Source organism: Anolis sagrei, chromosome 5 (assembly GCF_037176765.1).
Source record: "Anolis sagrei isolate rAnoSag1 chromosome 5, rAnoSag1.mat, whole genome shotgun sequence".
In the NCBI taxonomy this organism is placed as follows: Eukaryota; Metazoa; Chordata; class Lepidosauria; order Squamata; family Dactyloidae; genus Anolis; species Anolis sagrei.
Window position 1 is genome coordinate 19,788,020 of NC_090025.1, and position 15,615 is coordinate 19,803,634.

The 15,615-nt window shown below is 39.4% G+C and overlaps 1 protein-coding gene across 1 annotated transcript; it reads left to right on the plus strand.

Moving 5' to 3' along the window:
- The first annotated feature begins 542 nt into the window (after positions 1-542).
- LOC132777019 (estradiol 17-beta-dehydrogenase 11-like) lies at positions 543-10,833 on the plus strand. Its single transcript, XM_060779263.2, has 7 exons — positions 543-972; positions 5,295-5,402; positions 6,575-6,706; positions 8,252-8,358; positions 8,515-8,652; positions 10,226-10,342; positions 10,442-10,833. The coding sequence occupies exons 1-7, from the start codon at positions 763-765 to the stop codon at positions 10,530-10,532; spliced, it is 903 nt and encodes a 300-aa protein (XP_060635246.2). The 5' UTR covers positions 543-762; the 3' UTR covers positions 10,533-10,833.
- Positions 10,834-15,615: the final 4,782 nt, after the last annotated feature.

Sequence of the window (15,615 nt, forward strand, 5' to 3'; positions counted from 1 at the left end):
ACAAACCAACTGCATTTTTATTTATATAGACTTGGAAATCCATCTTCCATTAAACTTACCCTGGAAGGTATGCAGACCAGACCAGGCACTTATGGGGCTGAGAGTTGGTGTGGGGGTCAGAGGGATGAAAGGGTGATGTATACAAGGGAAAGAGAGGGGAAAGCCCCGCTCCAAGTGCCGTGGGAGGGTGGGTGGCGCAGGGACCATACAGGCCATGTAGCCATCAGGTAAGTAAGATACAAAGAAGCAAGATTAAACTGAGGTATACATTTATTAAAAGTTTAAAATGTAATGAAACTAATCAAATGGGGTAAGACTATAGCAGAAAGTATCTCGGGGGCTGGTACCTGCTGACAGGCTCCTCTAGACCATCTTAAATTAAGGGTTCTTGCCTATTGTGGCTTGTCCCCACTGCGGACCTAGCGAGATAATTTAATATAATTTGATCTACGCTCGACCACACCTCTTCTTTGAATTCAACTGGTAAATGCAAGAGGCAAAAATACTGTTCTGCAAAAATACTGTTCTGCAACATTGCCTGGTGAAGTTCCAACATGCTGCCAAACCACAACATTCCTTGAAATGCGCCCCACCTTGTGTAGAAAACCAATTCATCCCTTACTAATCACGTAATTTGAGCTTGGTGCAAGCTTAAAAACCATGCTGTGGAGAGGCAACCTGTAAGCTTCAATGTCTGATAAATGAATAACTGTATCCAAATAGCTGAAGATTGCTCATACTGCCAAAAAGCAATTGAAGAAAATGCATCTTTTGTTTGAGATCCCGTTGTTCCTCCTTATTACCCTCTACTCCTATTTAGAGGCCTTTGTCAAGCTTCTCATTCCTGCAAAGAAAAAATCTATCAGTGGAGAACTTGTCCTCATCACTGGATCCGGCCATGGACTTGGAAGAGCCACTGCCTATGAATTTGCAAAGCGTCAGTGCAACTTAGTTCTGTGGGATATCAATAAGGTAGGAGAGGCACAACTGTGGATGCAGTTTGGCATTTGTCCTTTATTGTGATCCTGTTTGGAAGAGATTTCTCCTGTAAATAGTCATATAGTAATTGTACTTGAAAATTAAATTAAAACATTTAAAACAGTATTTTTGGAATCCTAAAATGCTTGTTGTTCTTGTTATGATTTTTTTCATGTCAGGAGCAACTTGAGAAACTACAAGTTGCTTCTGGTGTGAGAGAATTGGCCGTCTGCAAGGACATTGCTCAGAGGACACCCAGATTTTGATGTTTCACTATCTCATGTCCCTGCATGGAGAGCTGGAGGTAACAGAGGAAGCTCATCCGTGCTCTCCCCAAATTTGAACCTCCGACTTGTCGGTCTTCAGTCCTGCTAGCACAAGGGTTTAACCCATTAAATCACCAGGGGCTCCTCTTGTTATGATGCTTCCAATAAACTCTGAATTATAGTGACCTTGACTGCATTTACACTGTAAAATTCATGTAGTTTGACACAGCTTTAGCTGTCATGACTCAATGGTGTGGATTCATGGAAGTTGAAGTTTACTGAGGCACCAAGTACTCTTTGACAAACAAAGCTAAAGAACTTTTAAAGCTTCAACTGTTATATCCCATAGCATTGAGCCACAGATGTTAATGTGGTGTCAAATCGCATTAATTCTATAGACAGCTTCTATTTATAGTCAGAATCTTATTTTCCTGGTTCTTCTTTCAGGAAATCTGCCCTTTTCTTAATAGCTTTCAGAATAAAAAGGCTTACTCTGATTATGCTGGATCTTTCTTGCCCTTGCAAGAGGGATGTCAGAATATAATTTCTGTTGGATAATACTGGATGTAAATATCTGTCTTGCAGTTCAGTATATGCTGGACAGTCAATTAAGAAATGTTCAATGTCTTCCACTGTTTGTTCTCCCCAGACGCAGAATCTCTCACTTCTTGGGATGTTACAGTAACGCCCGGTTTGCACCATAATACCGAGTTGTTCAAACCTAGCCCTAGTATATATTCTTCTTAAGGGTAGAGGAAGTGGAATAGTTAGGTAGTGCTCTAAATGAATATTCCTTTTGTCATTAATTCTATAATGCAAATGAATCCTTGACCAAAGGTTTTCTTGAGACGAATTATTCAGAGATAGTTAGCCATTGCCTTCTCCTGAGGCCAAGAGAATGGAACTTGCCCAAGGTCACCTAGATGTACATTAGATTGTGCTCTCCAAAAGTTGTAATCCACATTCAAGCCATCAAGATTAAGATCTCATTCTAATTTAAACTTAATGAAAGTTTATTGGAGAAGACATGAAGGGGAATTCATATTCCCTACAATCAACTTAGTTGCACTCTCAAAGTGAGATTTTCCCACATACGTTAGCAATTATACCTGCAAATTAAGCCCATGTTCACCTTCCAATGCCCAGTCATAAAATAAAGAGCAGTGATATCAGATTAATATCGGAAGAAAATCCTATGCTATGGCAAACAGACTCCTTTGCTTATTTCTAGAAACAAATTTATATATTAATAATTATTTTTTGCTTCTGAAAAGGTAAACCCCTGAAGAGCTATCCAGTTTGTCTACCTGTTAATCTTTAAGCTTTTCTGACTTTGACCTCAGTATAATATTTTAATGGTGAAACTTTCTCTTACTTTTTCTGCTTCTCAATTATCTTACAATAACATATATCCAGAAGATAGAAAGTTAATTTTGGGGGACTACAGATCTTAGAATCTGATGGGAATTGACCATAGAGTTGACCTGTAGCAGGCATGTAGCCGGGGGGGGGGGGGGGGGGGGCTTGGGGGGCTTCAATCCCCCCCCCCCCGAAATTCTCATGGTGGTTCGCGAGAAGGCCTTACTGGTGCATTATTTAAACTGTTATGTTTATTCATATCATGATCTGATCACCATGCTGAATATATCCCATATGCATGAGGGTATTGGGGTAACGATACAAAAGGTTTGCTAGCGTAGACCCTCTTTCACTCAGACTCAGCCCCCCCCCCCCCCATAGAAATCCTGGCTATGGGCCTGACCTGTAGGATCTCAAATTTACAGAGAGAACACATTAACCAAATCAATGATTAGTCAAATCCTCAGAAGTTAAACCAGAAAATGTAAAAGGTTTTGTATAGTTAAGATATATACCTCTGTGTACAGGAAAGGACCTGGGCCAGCAACAGGCTGTTCTGACTATACCTTATTTTGCTCTCATGTTACTTCTAGAAGATATTATAATAGAAGCATATATAGAGCAATAGCTTCCCTTGAATGTCCACAAAGATATACATTTTTTCCTCACTTTCTTCCTTTCTGGAACTGAAATTGGTCTGTATGGATCCTTGAATTCCAATAATAATAATAATAATAATAATAATAATAATAATAATAATAATTTGTTACCCGCCTCTCCCTGAGGCTCAAGGTGGGATACAACATCATTAAAACAAGAGATAAAACAAGATACACAGCGTTAAAACACAAATTAAAACACACTGATGAAATGCAGATTAAAATTCACAACTTACATTAATCGGGTTGGCCTGCTGGAAGAGATGGGTCTTACATTCCAACAACTGGTTTAGCTGTTGAACCTCTTCTGGCAGGTTTCATATTTATTTATTTATTTATTTACGACATTTATATGCCGTCCTTCTCACCCCGAAGGGGACTCAGAGCGGCTTACAAGGTATATATACATACAATATATTATATTATTAGCATAGTACAATATCAGTTTTAAATATTGCTATATTATACTATACCAATGATATTGTAATATTATTAGTAATATTACATGTAATATAAATATATAATTATAATATCATATTATTATTATTATTATTAGTAGTAGTAGTAGTATTATATTGCATTACATTAATATTCTTTGGGCTGCTGATGAAAAGGTCTTCTGAGTGATGGTTACAAGTTAGGTTCTGACGGACTGGAGCAGACACCCTTCAGAGTACCTAAGTTTGCAGGGTGGATTGTATGGGAGAAGCTGAACCTATAGATAACCCAGACTCAAACCATGGAGAGCTTTAAAGGTCAAAACCTTGTACTTTGGATTACTGTGGATATTTTGGGTTGGATGTCCATGTTCCAGTAGCATTCTCTCTTATTGTTTCACCTGTGTCTGTGGCTGGCATCTTCAGAACCTCTGAAGATGCCAGCCACAGATGTGTTATCGAACATCACTACCCCCTCCACACATAAAAGAGGATTTATAGTTAGGGATTTATAATTTGGCAAGGACATCATACTGAAATGGTGTAAAAGGAGTTAAGCCTTGGCCACCTTACAACAGGACTAACAGCAGCAAGGATCCTCTCGCCATGCTAGATTGGTGTACATTTTTTATCTGTCTGTCTGTCTGTCTGTCTGTGTGTCTATATATTTGTAGCAAATTTGTGGAATTCTGATTACAAGTGACATTGACCTCTGCTTGACCTGTCATAACAGGTAAACTGCCCAGCTATTGTGTCATGCTGAGAACCAGCCCCAGGCATTTCCAACACCTTTGCTCAGATAGTCTGGGAAAGTCATGGTCTCATCATCTCCAGGCAACCAAGGAAAAACAAAGATAACAACTGCTATATTTTATTTCTGCATTATATGTGTGTGTTTGCCATTCATTTCTCAAATCTAGAATGTATAAATTATACCTTTACTTTTCCTTATTAATAAATGTGCCTATAAACTGCCTGGTTCAGGCCACAGAGCTATTAATGAAGAATGCTTCCCAGTCTCAGGCTAAGAATATAACAAAAGATAGCAATAACTCAATAGACATCTTTGTTTACTCAGCCCAGCCATTGTTCTCCAGGGCCTGGGTTTCATAATTCCTGGACCCCTGCTGGCCTGGAATGCCGGCACTCTTTTCAGATTTCTCTCAACCCACAGAGCTTTCCCCATCTGGTTGGGAGGGATTTCCAGCTATATCATTGGAGCTCAGCCAACCAGAAACAACAGGAATGGCTCAAACTGAACAATGGACTTGCTTGTATAAAAACCGTTGTTCAGAGCACATGCTCTCTATTCTTGCACCTTTAGGGCAAAAACCCTGCTTACAAGATGGAGTTTGAAGTTCCCCAACTTGGTACAGAGGTAGACAAATATAAACCGTATTGCAGAAGTCCACCCTTGAGGTTATCGGCATGTATCCTGCCCCCAATGTTTGAGTCATGAAAAGGCAATTGAAATAAATAATACATAGGAAATATGTATCATGTTGTGGAAGTACAGAATACATTGATATTACTGCTGTTGTAATGCTGATTGTGGTGTTGACAATGATGATTGTCACCATGCTTTCCAAGTGCAGCATGGTGTTGAGGAAACAGCTGAAGAGTGCAGAAAGCTGGGAGCCACAGCACATGCATTTGTGGTGGACTGTAGCAAAAGAGAGGACATCTACAAAACTGCAGAGAAGGTAAGACTGAAGTTCAGAAGTATTTTCCAAAGCTTGAAAAAAATCTGTCCCTGTGTCTACCTTTTCACCTCTTTTCTCCCTCTCTCTCCTTTTATCTCTGTTTCTATTCATCTATCTACCCTGCCTTTCTCTCAACCTGGGAACCAAGGTATCTCATACCATGAATTAAAACAAGGTATCCTATTGATTAAACAATATTTAAGAACAATTCCATTATTAATAGACTTCTAAGTAGTTACAAATACTTTTTGTTGTTGTTATTGTTGTTGTTTTAAAGGCCTCCTATTAGAGGGAATTCTACAGCATAGAGAAACGCACCAAGAAGGATCACCCACAGGTCCTCACTAAACTTAACAGTGAGAGTGGTCAAACTCATCCTGTTGGATTGTAAAAACAAAAGAGGCCCAAATTACAGTCTTTCAATTATTTTCTGGAAATATAAGTTCTCACCAGATATCTGGATAATTGGATATATATGTACCTGGATACATACATACATACATACATACATACATACATACATACACAGAGAGAGGGGCTGCCATATTTTGGACATGAGATAATGTTGTAAAAAAATCACACACACTCTTTCCAAAAGATAAACTCAACACAACACAGTGAGTGACACCAAATAACCTCTCCTAGCAATTGAACTGCATAGGGGACAGAGCTGAGACAGAGTGTCAAATAAAAATGCCCTAGCACCCTCCCAGACCTTCAAGCTTGCCCTTCCAAGAAAGACCAGAAGTCTTAATGTACAGTTGTGCATCTTGGGTTCCCATATGTTGGCTTATGTTGATGTTGTTCCCCCTCTTAGTAAAGTAAGCACCAAAAGAACATGTGGGTCAATTTTAGCATGACATGTTCATCTGAGGCTGGATCTACACTGCCATATAATACAGTTTTATAATGTATATAATGCAGATTAACTTCTTTGAATTGGATTATATGAGTCTACATTGCAGTTAATCAGCATTCAAAAATGGATTAAATGGTAGTGTAGATGCAGACTTTTAAAAGCCCTGTCAAATTCCAGCACAGCTAGCCCTCCCTGATAACTCTGTCTCCTTGGTCTGTTTTACAACCAACTGCTTATAGAGTCTGAATAAAAAAGATCCCACTCCAAGTATGATAGACCCTTCCTTAATCTATATTTTCAATTCATTTTAAAGGTCAAAGAAGAGATTGGTGATGTGAGCATTTTGATGAATAACGCCGGTGTGGTATCTCCAATAGATGTGATGTCCACTGATGACCGTGACATTCAAAAAACATTTGAAGTCAACATTCTTGCTCATTATTGGGTAATAATTGTTAAAGTGTCTATCTTGTTCGTTCAGCCAGGTTGGTGAGCAAATGACCATGTAATAGGCTGAACTGACCCTCAATTGATGCAGTTGTTCTCAGATCTACTCCGTGGCTCAGACTGAACAGGAATACCCACAAGGCCACAACCACTACAGGGTGCATTGATTTTATGGAATTGATGGTGGTCAGTGGCTGTAACATTACAGCTCAGAAAGTCAAGCAAATTTTTAATTTTATCTCAGCATCATCTAATTTTACTCCTGTTTTTTCAAGCCAAAACATTGTGTTCTACTTTTCAGCTGATTCCATTTTCTGGCATTGGTCCAGTTCCTAACATGTCAGATAAGTTACAGTTACTTTCTATGGGAGCTTCCTGGATTTATATCTGGCTAATAGTCCCCGGTAGCACAGTGGGTTAAAGCCCTTAGCTGCTGAGCTTGTTGACCAAAAGGTCGCAGGTTCGAATCCGGGGAGTGGCATGAGCTGTCAGCCCCAGTTTCTGCCAACCTAGCAATTCAAAAACATGCAAATGTGAGTAAATCACTAGGTAACGCTCTGTTGGAAAGGTAACGGCGCTCCTTGCAGTCATGCCAGCCACATGACCTTGGAGGTGTCTATGGACAACACTGGCTCTTTGGCTTAGAAATTGAGATGAGTACCACACCCCAGAGTTGGACATGACTGGACTCAAACCTTTACCTTTACCTAATAGAAAGACAGAAAGAAAGTTACATTTCTCTCTATCGCATCCTACTAGTGAAAGTTATTTCTAATGAGTTTGGTGCTTAGCTAGCAGAAAAGCCACTGACTCAAGTAGCAAATCAAATGTAATGACAGTTTATACCATTCCCTGAATTCCACCAGTGATTCATATGACCAGCTTCCATCATCAGTGTCCTTCTGCAATGTCCTTTTCATTTATAGCTCAATTCTCAGTTTGAGCTGTCATGTATTCTTTTGAATATCTGAATACCACTTGTGTTTTCATTTAAATTGAGCAACAAAATATGAGATGTTGAGACTGTAACCACACTGTGTGGGCAGATAATAACAATAATGTCTGGCATTACTGCTGTAGTTCAATCCTAGGATTTCATGAGATACTTACAATTCTCTTTCAGGGAGCTCTGGTGCTGTAGCTCAAGCCAAAACATTATTTACATCTAACCATCTCATAAAACTACCAATCCCAGAATGCACGGGAAACTTAGAATTCTGTAGAAAGTAAAGAATTAGAAGTCTCTTGTAAAAAAAACTCTTGAGTCTCCCATGAATTCCCAAAATTCCATCGGAAAGGCAAAGTGGTGCCATAATGTTGTAAAACATCTGAAGAATATTGTTTTATGTTAGTAAAGGTAAAGGTTTTCCCCTGACATTAAGTTCAGTTGTGTCCAACTCTGGGGGTTTGGTGCTGTAAAAGTTTGTCTGAGTTTAGGGAATGTAAGATTGGTGGGTTGAATTGTTGTTCCCTGGTAGTGAAATATAAGGAACAGTTACTTTCTATGGACAGTTAATTTCTCCATCTTTTTGTTTATTTTCAGACAGCAAAAGCATTTGTGCCAACCATGATGAGAAATAACCATGGTCATGTTGTCACGGTGGCTTCTGCTGGAGGCCATATAGTGGCACCTTTTCTTGTGGCTTATTGGTAAGTATGATAAGAAAATCCCAAGTCACCCAAAAGGATGATTTTTTCAGTCCAGTCAAAGTAGTCCAGCTACATGTTCAAGACACAATTTCAACCACACATTTCTTATACATAATTACACACTACTTAATCACATTTCAATTCTTCTTCTTTTAGCTCATCTAAATTTGCTGCTGTTGGTTTTCACCGAGCTTTGACAGCTGAGCTGGCTGCATTGGGGAAGAATGGAGTTAAAACATCATGTGTCTGTCCTATGTTTATAAACAGTGACTTTGTCAAAAATCCATCTTCAAGGTAAGGTTAGTGGGACACTAGTATTGGGAAAAAACCAATGATATAAGTATTCCTCCGTCGTTCCTCTCTCTCTCTCTTTTGTTATTTAGTTCAGGTAACGACAACCTGCAGACTTTTAGATGCAATGAAACAACTATTCTCTTTAGTTCTCAGTATGCAAGTTCTCAACATGTAAGATGGCTGGGTCATAGGGTCTTAACTTTTATTGAGATTGATACCCATTTGGCAATTTTATTTCCTCTCTCAAATAAATCTATTCTAGCATTTTTAGAACAACATTCCTGATGTTAGGATATGTTATGTTGCCAAGATGAATCTGTATGGAAGCCAGGAGAACTCACTAAACTGCACCCCTCATGATTCCATAGCATGGAGCCATGCGAGTTAAAGTTGTGTCAACTTGCATTAGTTTTATAGTGTAGATGTACTCAATGTCTTCATTTGTCTTCTTCCCGTGTCTTTGTTAGCATAGAAGCCTGGAAAACCTATTTTACTGCATTATGTGAGCTAAGAGATTGTGGAAGATGTAGTAAAAAATGCCTTATTCAACTTGACCATCAACTGCCATTAGTCAAAAAGGCCTTGAAGGCACACAACTTAAACAATTCCACATTTTGAGGAACACTCCTCTGTATCCTTTGGATAATAGCTTCATAAATCCTTAAAACTTTCTCCAGTCGCTCCTGACACACACAGAACCCCCCCCCCCCTCCTTAGCATTGCTCATTCTGACTCGTACTTCTTTAAATTAAGGTCTTTGGTTTGAAGCCATCTGGAGAACTAAAGGTCTTCAACTCCTCATTTCTTTTACGTTTTTCTTATGTTGACTTAAATTCTCGGTCTAGATCTTACACAGTGCCCATAGCTCTACCAGCCCACATTAAATGCAGCTGGTGCATTGCAAAGATGCCCCTTATTTTAGGGTTAGAAGACTTATTCTTTGTAGGGTTGGCAGGTGTCCATTGTCACGAGAAATGTCCCCTATTTGAGGGCTGGAGGACTTTTCCTTCTGAATAGATTGAATGAGATAATGTAAGAATACTATATGGAACCTTATGTAATTTATGGACTTAGAAAGTATGCTAAGTTAATTGAAACTGATACTTGTATTTGGTGTAGAGCACAAACTTGTTCATAATTGTTTCCTATTGTCAAACCCACAATATTTTTAAGTGTCTCCATTCCTAATTTAAGTGTCCCCATCACTACTGGACTTCCACAAGGAGGTCAAGACCTTCCTCCATCAACAGGCTTTTGGGGAAGAGGAAAGGGAGGCTCTGGGTAGGCTGGGTGAGATTGGGAAGGCATATGATTTTAAAGAGTATTTTAATGGGGTTTTTAAAACTGTATTTTAAATCTGTTTTTATTTAATTGTTTTTTAACTTTTGTATTTCTCTTTTTAAACTGCTTAGTGTGGATAGATGTTAGCTGCCTTGATTCTCCCCATGGGGAGAAAGGCGGGATATAAATATAGATGATGATGATGATGATGATGATGATGATGATGATGATGATGATAATAATAATAATAATAATTTTAACTACTTTGTGCAATGGTCTTGTTTAAATACAGGTTAATGCCACCTATGGAGCCAGAAGATGTTGCAAAACAAGTAATGAATGGTGTACTAACGAATGAGACAATGATTTTCATCCCACCATTTCTCAAGTTCAATTTAATGCTGGATAAGTGAGTACTGTGAACATAAAGAATAATTTGCTCATTGACCTTTTGTGTAATTCAGTTTAGAAGAACCATGCTAATACTTAATCTTCCTTTCCATCCCAGGTTGCTTCCAGACCGGGCAGCTGCATTTCTCTGGAAGCTGAATAAACTTAAATTTGATTATGTTGCTGCCTATAAGGATGTGGAAAACTAAGGAAATTGATTTGTCCATTCAGTTTTTATTTTTGCTTTTAATGCTGTCACATTTTAGTTAAGGATAAAATTTGACCCAGCTGTTGTGAAGCCACCATAACCTCACCTCCACACCAAATTAATCTAGACGTTCCAAAGACTTCAAACAAAAAAATATGATTTTTAAATTTTTTTAAACCTTTTCTGCTCTTTCAAAGTTTCACTGTTCCGAAGCTGCTGGAGACCCTGGGAGGACCCAACAGCAACTGTATCCTGAGCTATCTCGAAGCTAAACCCTTTAATAAATGTACTACAATAAATGATATTTTTTGTGTAACTTGTATTCATTGTGTACTGTATCAATTCCTAAATGTATAAAACTATATCAAATGTACTATGAAAGCATCCATTTCCCCAACCCTCCCTATTTGCATGAGCTTCTGAGAACGGAGATCACTGAGTCATTAAAAGGGTCCCTCTTTTGATCTAGATTTAATAATTCAATTTCCTCTGTGTATATATGAATACTGTTTATTTGATTAAATGTGACTAGAGACTTATAGTTCCCATAGCAGAGAAGGCTAAGACAAAGATGAATAAATTAGCATTTCAAAAGGATAGCCAAGCCTCTGGCTACACAGGATTTTGTTTTTGGTGCCTTGCACCTTTGCCTTTTTGGAACTGGACACTGAAATCAATCAAGGAATCATCTGCATATCCACATCATCAACCTCTTCAGTTTTGTGCCCTCCAAGGAGGCATCTCTGAAATGGATTGGACCTTTAAACTAACCAGTAATCAACTGTTTTCTACCCACCGTGGGGATCCCGCCTGTGATAAAAGAGAAATGCCCAGGCAATAGCTGTGTGGATCCTAGCCAGTCCATTTCTCAGCCAATCAGGAGGAGGCCCAAGTAGTCTGAATAGCTGTCAAAAGTGTCTTGTATTTTACTGTGAACAGGTGTTTGTACATTTTCAAGCAGTGACTCAGTACTTGGATCCCTTTTGGTCAGATTGTAATAAACCTGTGTAGTTTACCTTCAAACCTGGAGTGCTTTGCTCTTTGCCCTGGCCAATTTGGTTAAGCAAAAGCTTACTAGGCATGGACCTTCTTAACCACAGTCCACTACAGAGCCTTTTCCAAATCAGATTCTCCTGAACTACAAATCCCATCATCTCTACCAACATTGTTTGGGAATAGCCTAACTACTGGAGGACACCACATTTGAGAATGATCAAAACAATTAGAAATGTCCTACACAAGAAATTCTTAGAAAATAATTCCCAGAAATATATCTATGTATCTTATAGGATGGAAGTTTTGCTTTTTCTTGCAGCTAAGATAATGTCCTATCTCTTACTTCAATAAGTGTGGTCCCATCTACATATAATGAAGTTTCAGAATGTGTGAGCCACATACTGTTTTCTCTCTCCAATAGAAACATTATTGGCTTGCTATTTTTTGAAGGGAACACTGTGATCATTTTAGAATAGGACTTTGAATTATATTGTCCTCCAGATATTTTTCATTTGCAACTCCCAGCATTCCTCACCCTTGACTATGCTGGCTTTTTTTTCATGCCAGGAGCCACTTGAGAAAGTCGCTTCTGGTGTGGGAGAATTGGCTGTCTGCAAGGACATTGCCCAGAGGACGCCCTGATGTTTTGATGTTTTACCATCCTTGTGAGAGGCTTCTCTCATGTCCCCACATGGGGAGCTGGAGCTGATAGAGGGAGTTCATCCATGCTCTCCCTGGATTCGAACTTCCATCCTGTCAGTCTTCAGTCTTGCCGTTTCAAGGGTTTAACCCATTGCACCACCGGGGCTCCTGCTATGCTTGCTAAGACTGCTGAATCTGAAAATATATCCAGAGGGCTACATTATTCCCATCTATACCTTAAGGGAAAGTGTAAGATACTGTGAAGACCTAGATGACAGTTTAGATGCCCTGAAAGGATTTGCATAGCTTTTCCTTCAAAGTAGTGAATGATGTAATAAAGCCCTGTAAATAAACACAAGTGTAAAAGAACCGTTTATATTGTATACGATGGGTGTAATGTCATGCAGAAACAAGGAGGGACACATTCCTCATACTTCAGGACCAAGACATACATGGGTGAAAAAACATTCATTCCATGAATACTTAAGGACATATTTCACTCATGTGATCCTTAGTTCTGTGCCTGTAAGATCCATAAAGCTTCAGTCATCTTTGAATTTTAATATCATGCTTCTTTTTGAATGCCTACGCACAGACCTCAAATCAAAAATCTGGGTTCTATTAGTCACATCCATATAATGTCCCACCAAATCTTTCAGAACCAGCCTTTGACAATAACATTACTGTGTTGCACTGCACAACTCAGTGCTAGTTCAAACATTTGTTGACTGAAGAGAAGAAGAAGATGGTACCCTTTTCCATCCCATGTACAATTTACCTATGAAAAAGATTGCAATGTATAACTTGAATGTGCAAAGAATCATAGAATCATAGAGTTGGAAGGGACCTCATGGGCCATCCAGTCCAACCCCCTGCCAAGAAGCAGGAATATTGCATTCAAAGCACCCCAGACAGATGGCCAACTAGCCTCTGTTTAGAAACCTCCAAAGAAGGAGCCTCCACCACACTCCGGGGCAGAGAGTTCCACTGCTGAACAGCTCTCACAGTCAGGAAGTTTCTCTCTCTTCGCTGGAATATGTGGTCATCCAGTGAAGCTGAAAGTTAGACTCATGACTAATAGAAGAAGTACAGAGCACATCAATAGGTGTATTTTGTTTCCTCAGATTGTTGGGATGGCTTCCAGCTTGGACAAGGAGAATGACAAATTCATGGAGAATGGGGCTATTCATGGCCCTCTCACAACACACTTTATAATGGGTTGTTGTAGGGTTTTTTGGGGCTATATGGCCATGTTCTAGAGGCATTCCCTCCTGACCTTTCGCCTGCATCTATGGCAAGCATCCTCAGAGGTTGTGAGGTCTCACAACCTCTGAGGATGCTTGCCATAGATGCAGGTGAAATGTCAGGAGAGAATGCCTCTAGAACATGGCCATATAGCCCGAAAAAAAACCCCTACAACAACCCAGTGATTCTGGCCATGAAAGCCTTCGACAATACACTTTATAATGCTCTTATTCCACTCCAATTGCCATGATATCATATGGAGTGCTGGGTTGTTTGCAGTTTAGAAAGCATTTAACATTCTCAGGTCTTAGGCCTTACAAAACTGCGAATCCAAGAATGCCAAGAATGCAGGTATAGTAGTTATGTTGAATGATAGCGCTATAACCATGTAACGTGATAGGAAAGTGTTGATGGATATTTATACCCTCTGATATCAGACCTCCTCTATATACCAGTTACTGAGTAGCATAAGCAGGAACATATTATTGCTTCCTATTAGCAATGGTTTGGCCTCTGTGCAAACAGAATGCTGGGCCAGATAGGCCATTGGTGTATTCCATGGTTGTTTTTATATAAAAGCTCACTAGACTGCCAGTCACATATTGGTTCAATACTTGAAATAGGATAGTATCCTCCACTACACCTGAGAACATAATTCCTGTTCAGAACTCTGTCTAATGGTAGGGACGATCTTTCCACTACTGTGGCTCCTCCTCTATTTACTTCTGACATGCTTCTTTAAAATATCTAGTTGCATTACCTGTCTGGCCAGTGCAGGATTCTTGTAAACATATACATATCTTGCTTTGGTAACATCTTGTTGTATTTGGTTAGTAACCTCTTTCCTTCTGCCCTTGTCTAACCCCCCTGTGCACTGCATTCATTTGTTCCACAGAAGACTATTCTACACTGGCTATAAATGTACTGCGTTTATAGAACACTGCCAAAAATAGCTTACGTTTAAAAAAATCTCTCAGCAGGGATCGCACTTACAGAATGATTGCAACTCATTCAGAAATAATTACTATGTGTTGAGGCAGAGATGAAGCAGCAGGGGTGAAGAGGAAGGCAGGAACAAGCATTATGTTTTGGCATGTTTGCCTTTAGATGCATAATCCCAAGAGTCAACATTCAAGATGCATTTGCTACTTCTTTAGACTGCTGACATTTAGGAACCTGAGAAAACTACATTACTATCAATGGTCTTTACTACATGATTAAGGGCTATACCAGATACATTTAGTTTTGTTTATGGTTGCTGTATTTGTTCCTTCAGTAATTAAAAAATAACAGCCATATGAAATTGTTCTTAATTGCCATCAAGTCAGCTCCAACTTATGGTTAGTGACTCTATAAATGAGACCTTTAAGACACACTATAATCAACACCCCTGGACAGCTCTTCTAGACCCAAGGCCATGCCTTCCTTGAGTCACTCCATCTGGATTTCAGTCCTCCCTTTCACTACTGCCTTCTACCTTACCTAGCACTGTGGTCTTTTCTAATGACTTTTGACTTCTCATTATATGCTCAAAGTACAACAGTCTCAGTTTGTTCCAGGATACTAAAAGGTAAAGTTAAATGTTTCCCCTAACATAAACTCTAGCTGTTTCTGACTCTGGGGGTAGTGCTTATCTCCATTTCTAAGTCAAAGAGCTGGCATTGTCCATAGACACCTCCTAAGGCTTATGGCCAGCATGACTGCATGGAGTGCTGTTACCTTCTTGCCAAAGTGATACCTATTGATCTACTCACATTTGCATGTTTTTGAACTGCTAGGTTGGCAGAAGCTGGGGCTAACAGCAGGAGCTCACCCCGCTCCCCGGATTCTGGAAACTGGATAAAATGCCCACATCAGATCTTTTATGTTGGGCCAACAAGTGAGCAAAGAGAATGAGGAGATCAGAATTATGATTGGCCAAGTTACTTGTAGTGTTTTGAGATCTGAATTATGGTTCATTTTCCCAGTCCTCTTGCCCATTGCTTTTTACAGGGACTGGGGAAAAAACTAAATATGAAAAGTTGTTGCTCGATGTGAAGAAAGTTCAAATCTGCACCAGGCAAGGAGCTCTGTTGTGAAAACTCTTGCTTGGGTTGTTGTAGGTTTTTTCGGGCTATATGGCTATGTTCTAGAGGCATTTTCTCCTGACGTTTTGCCTGCATCTATGGCAAGCATCCTCAGAGGTAGTGAGGTCTGTTGGA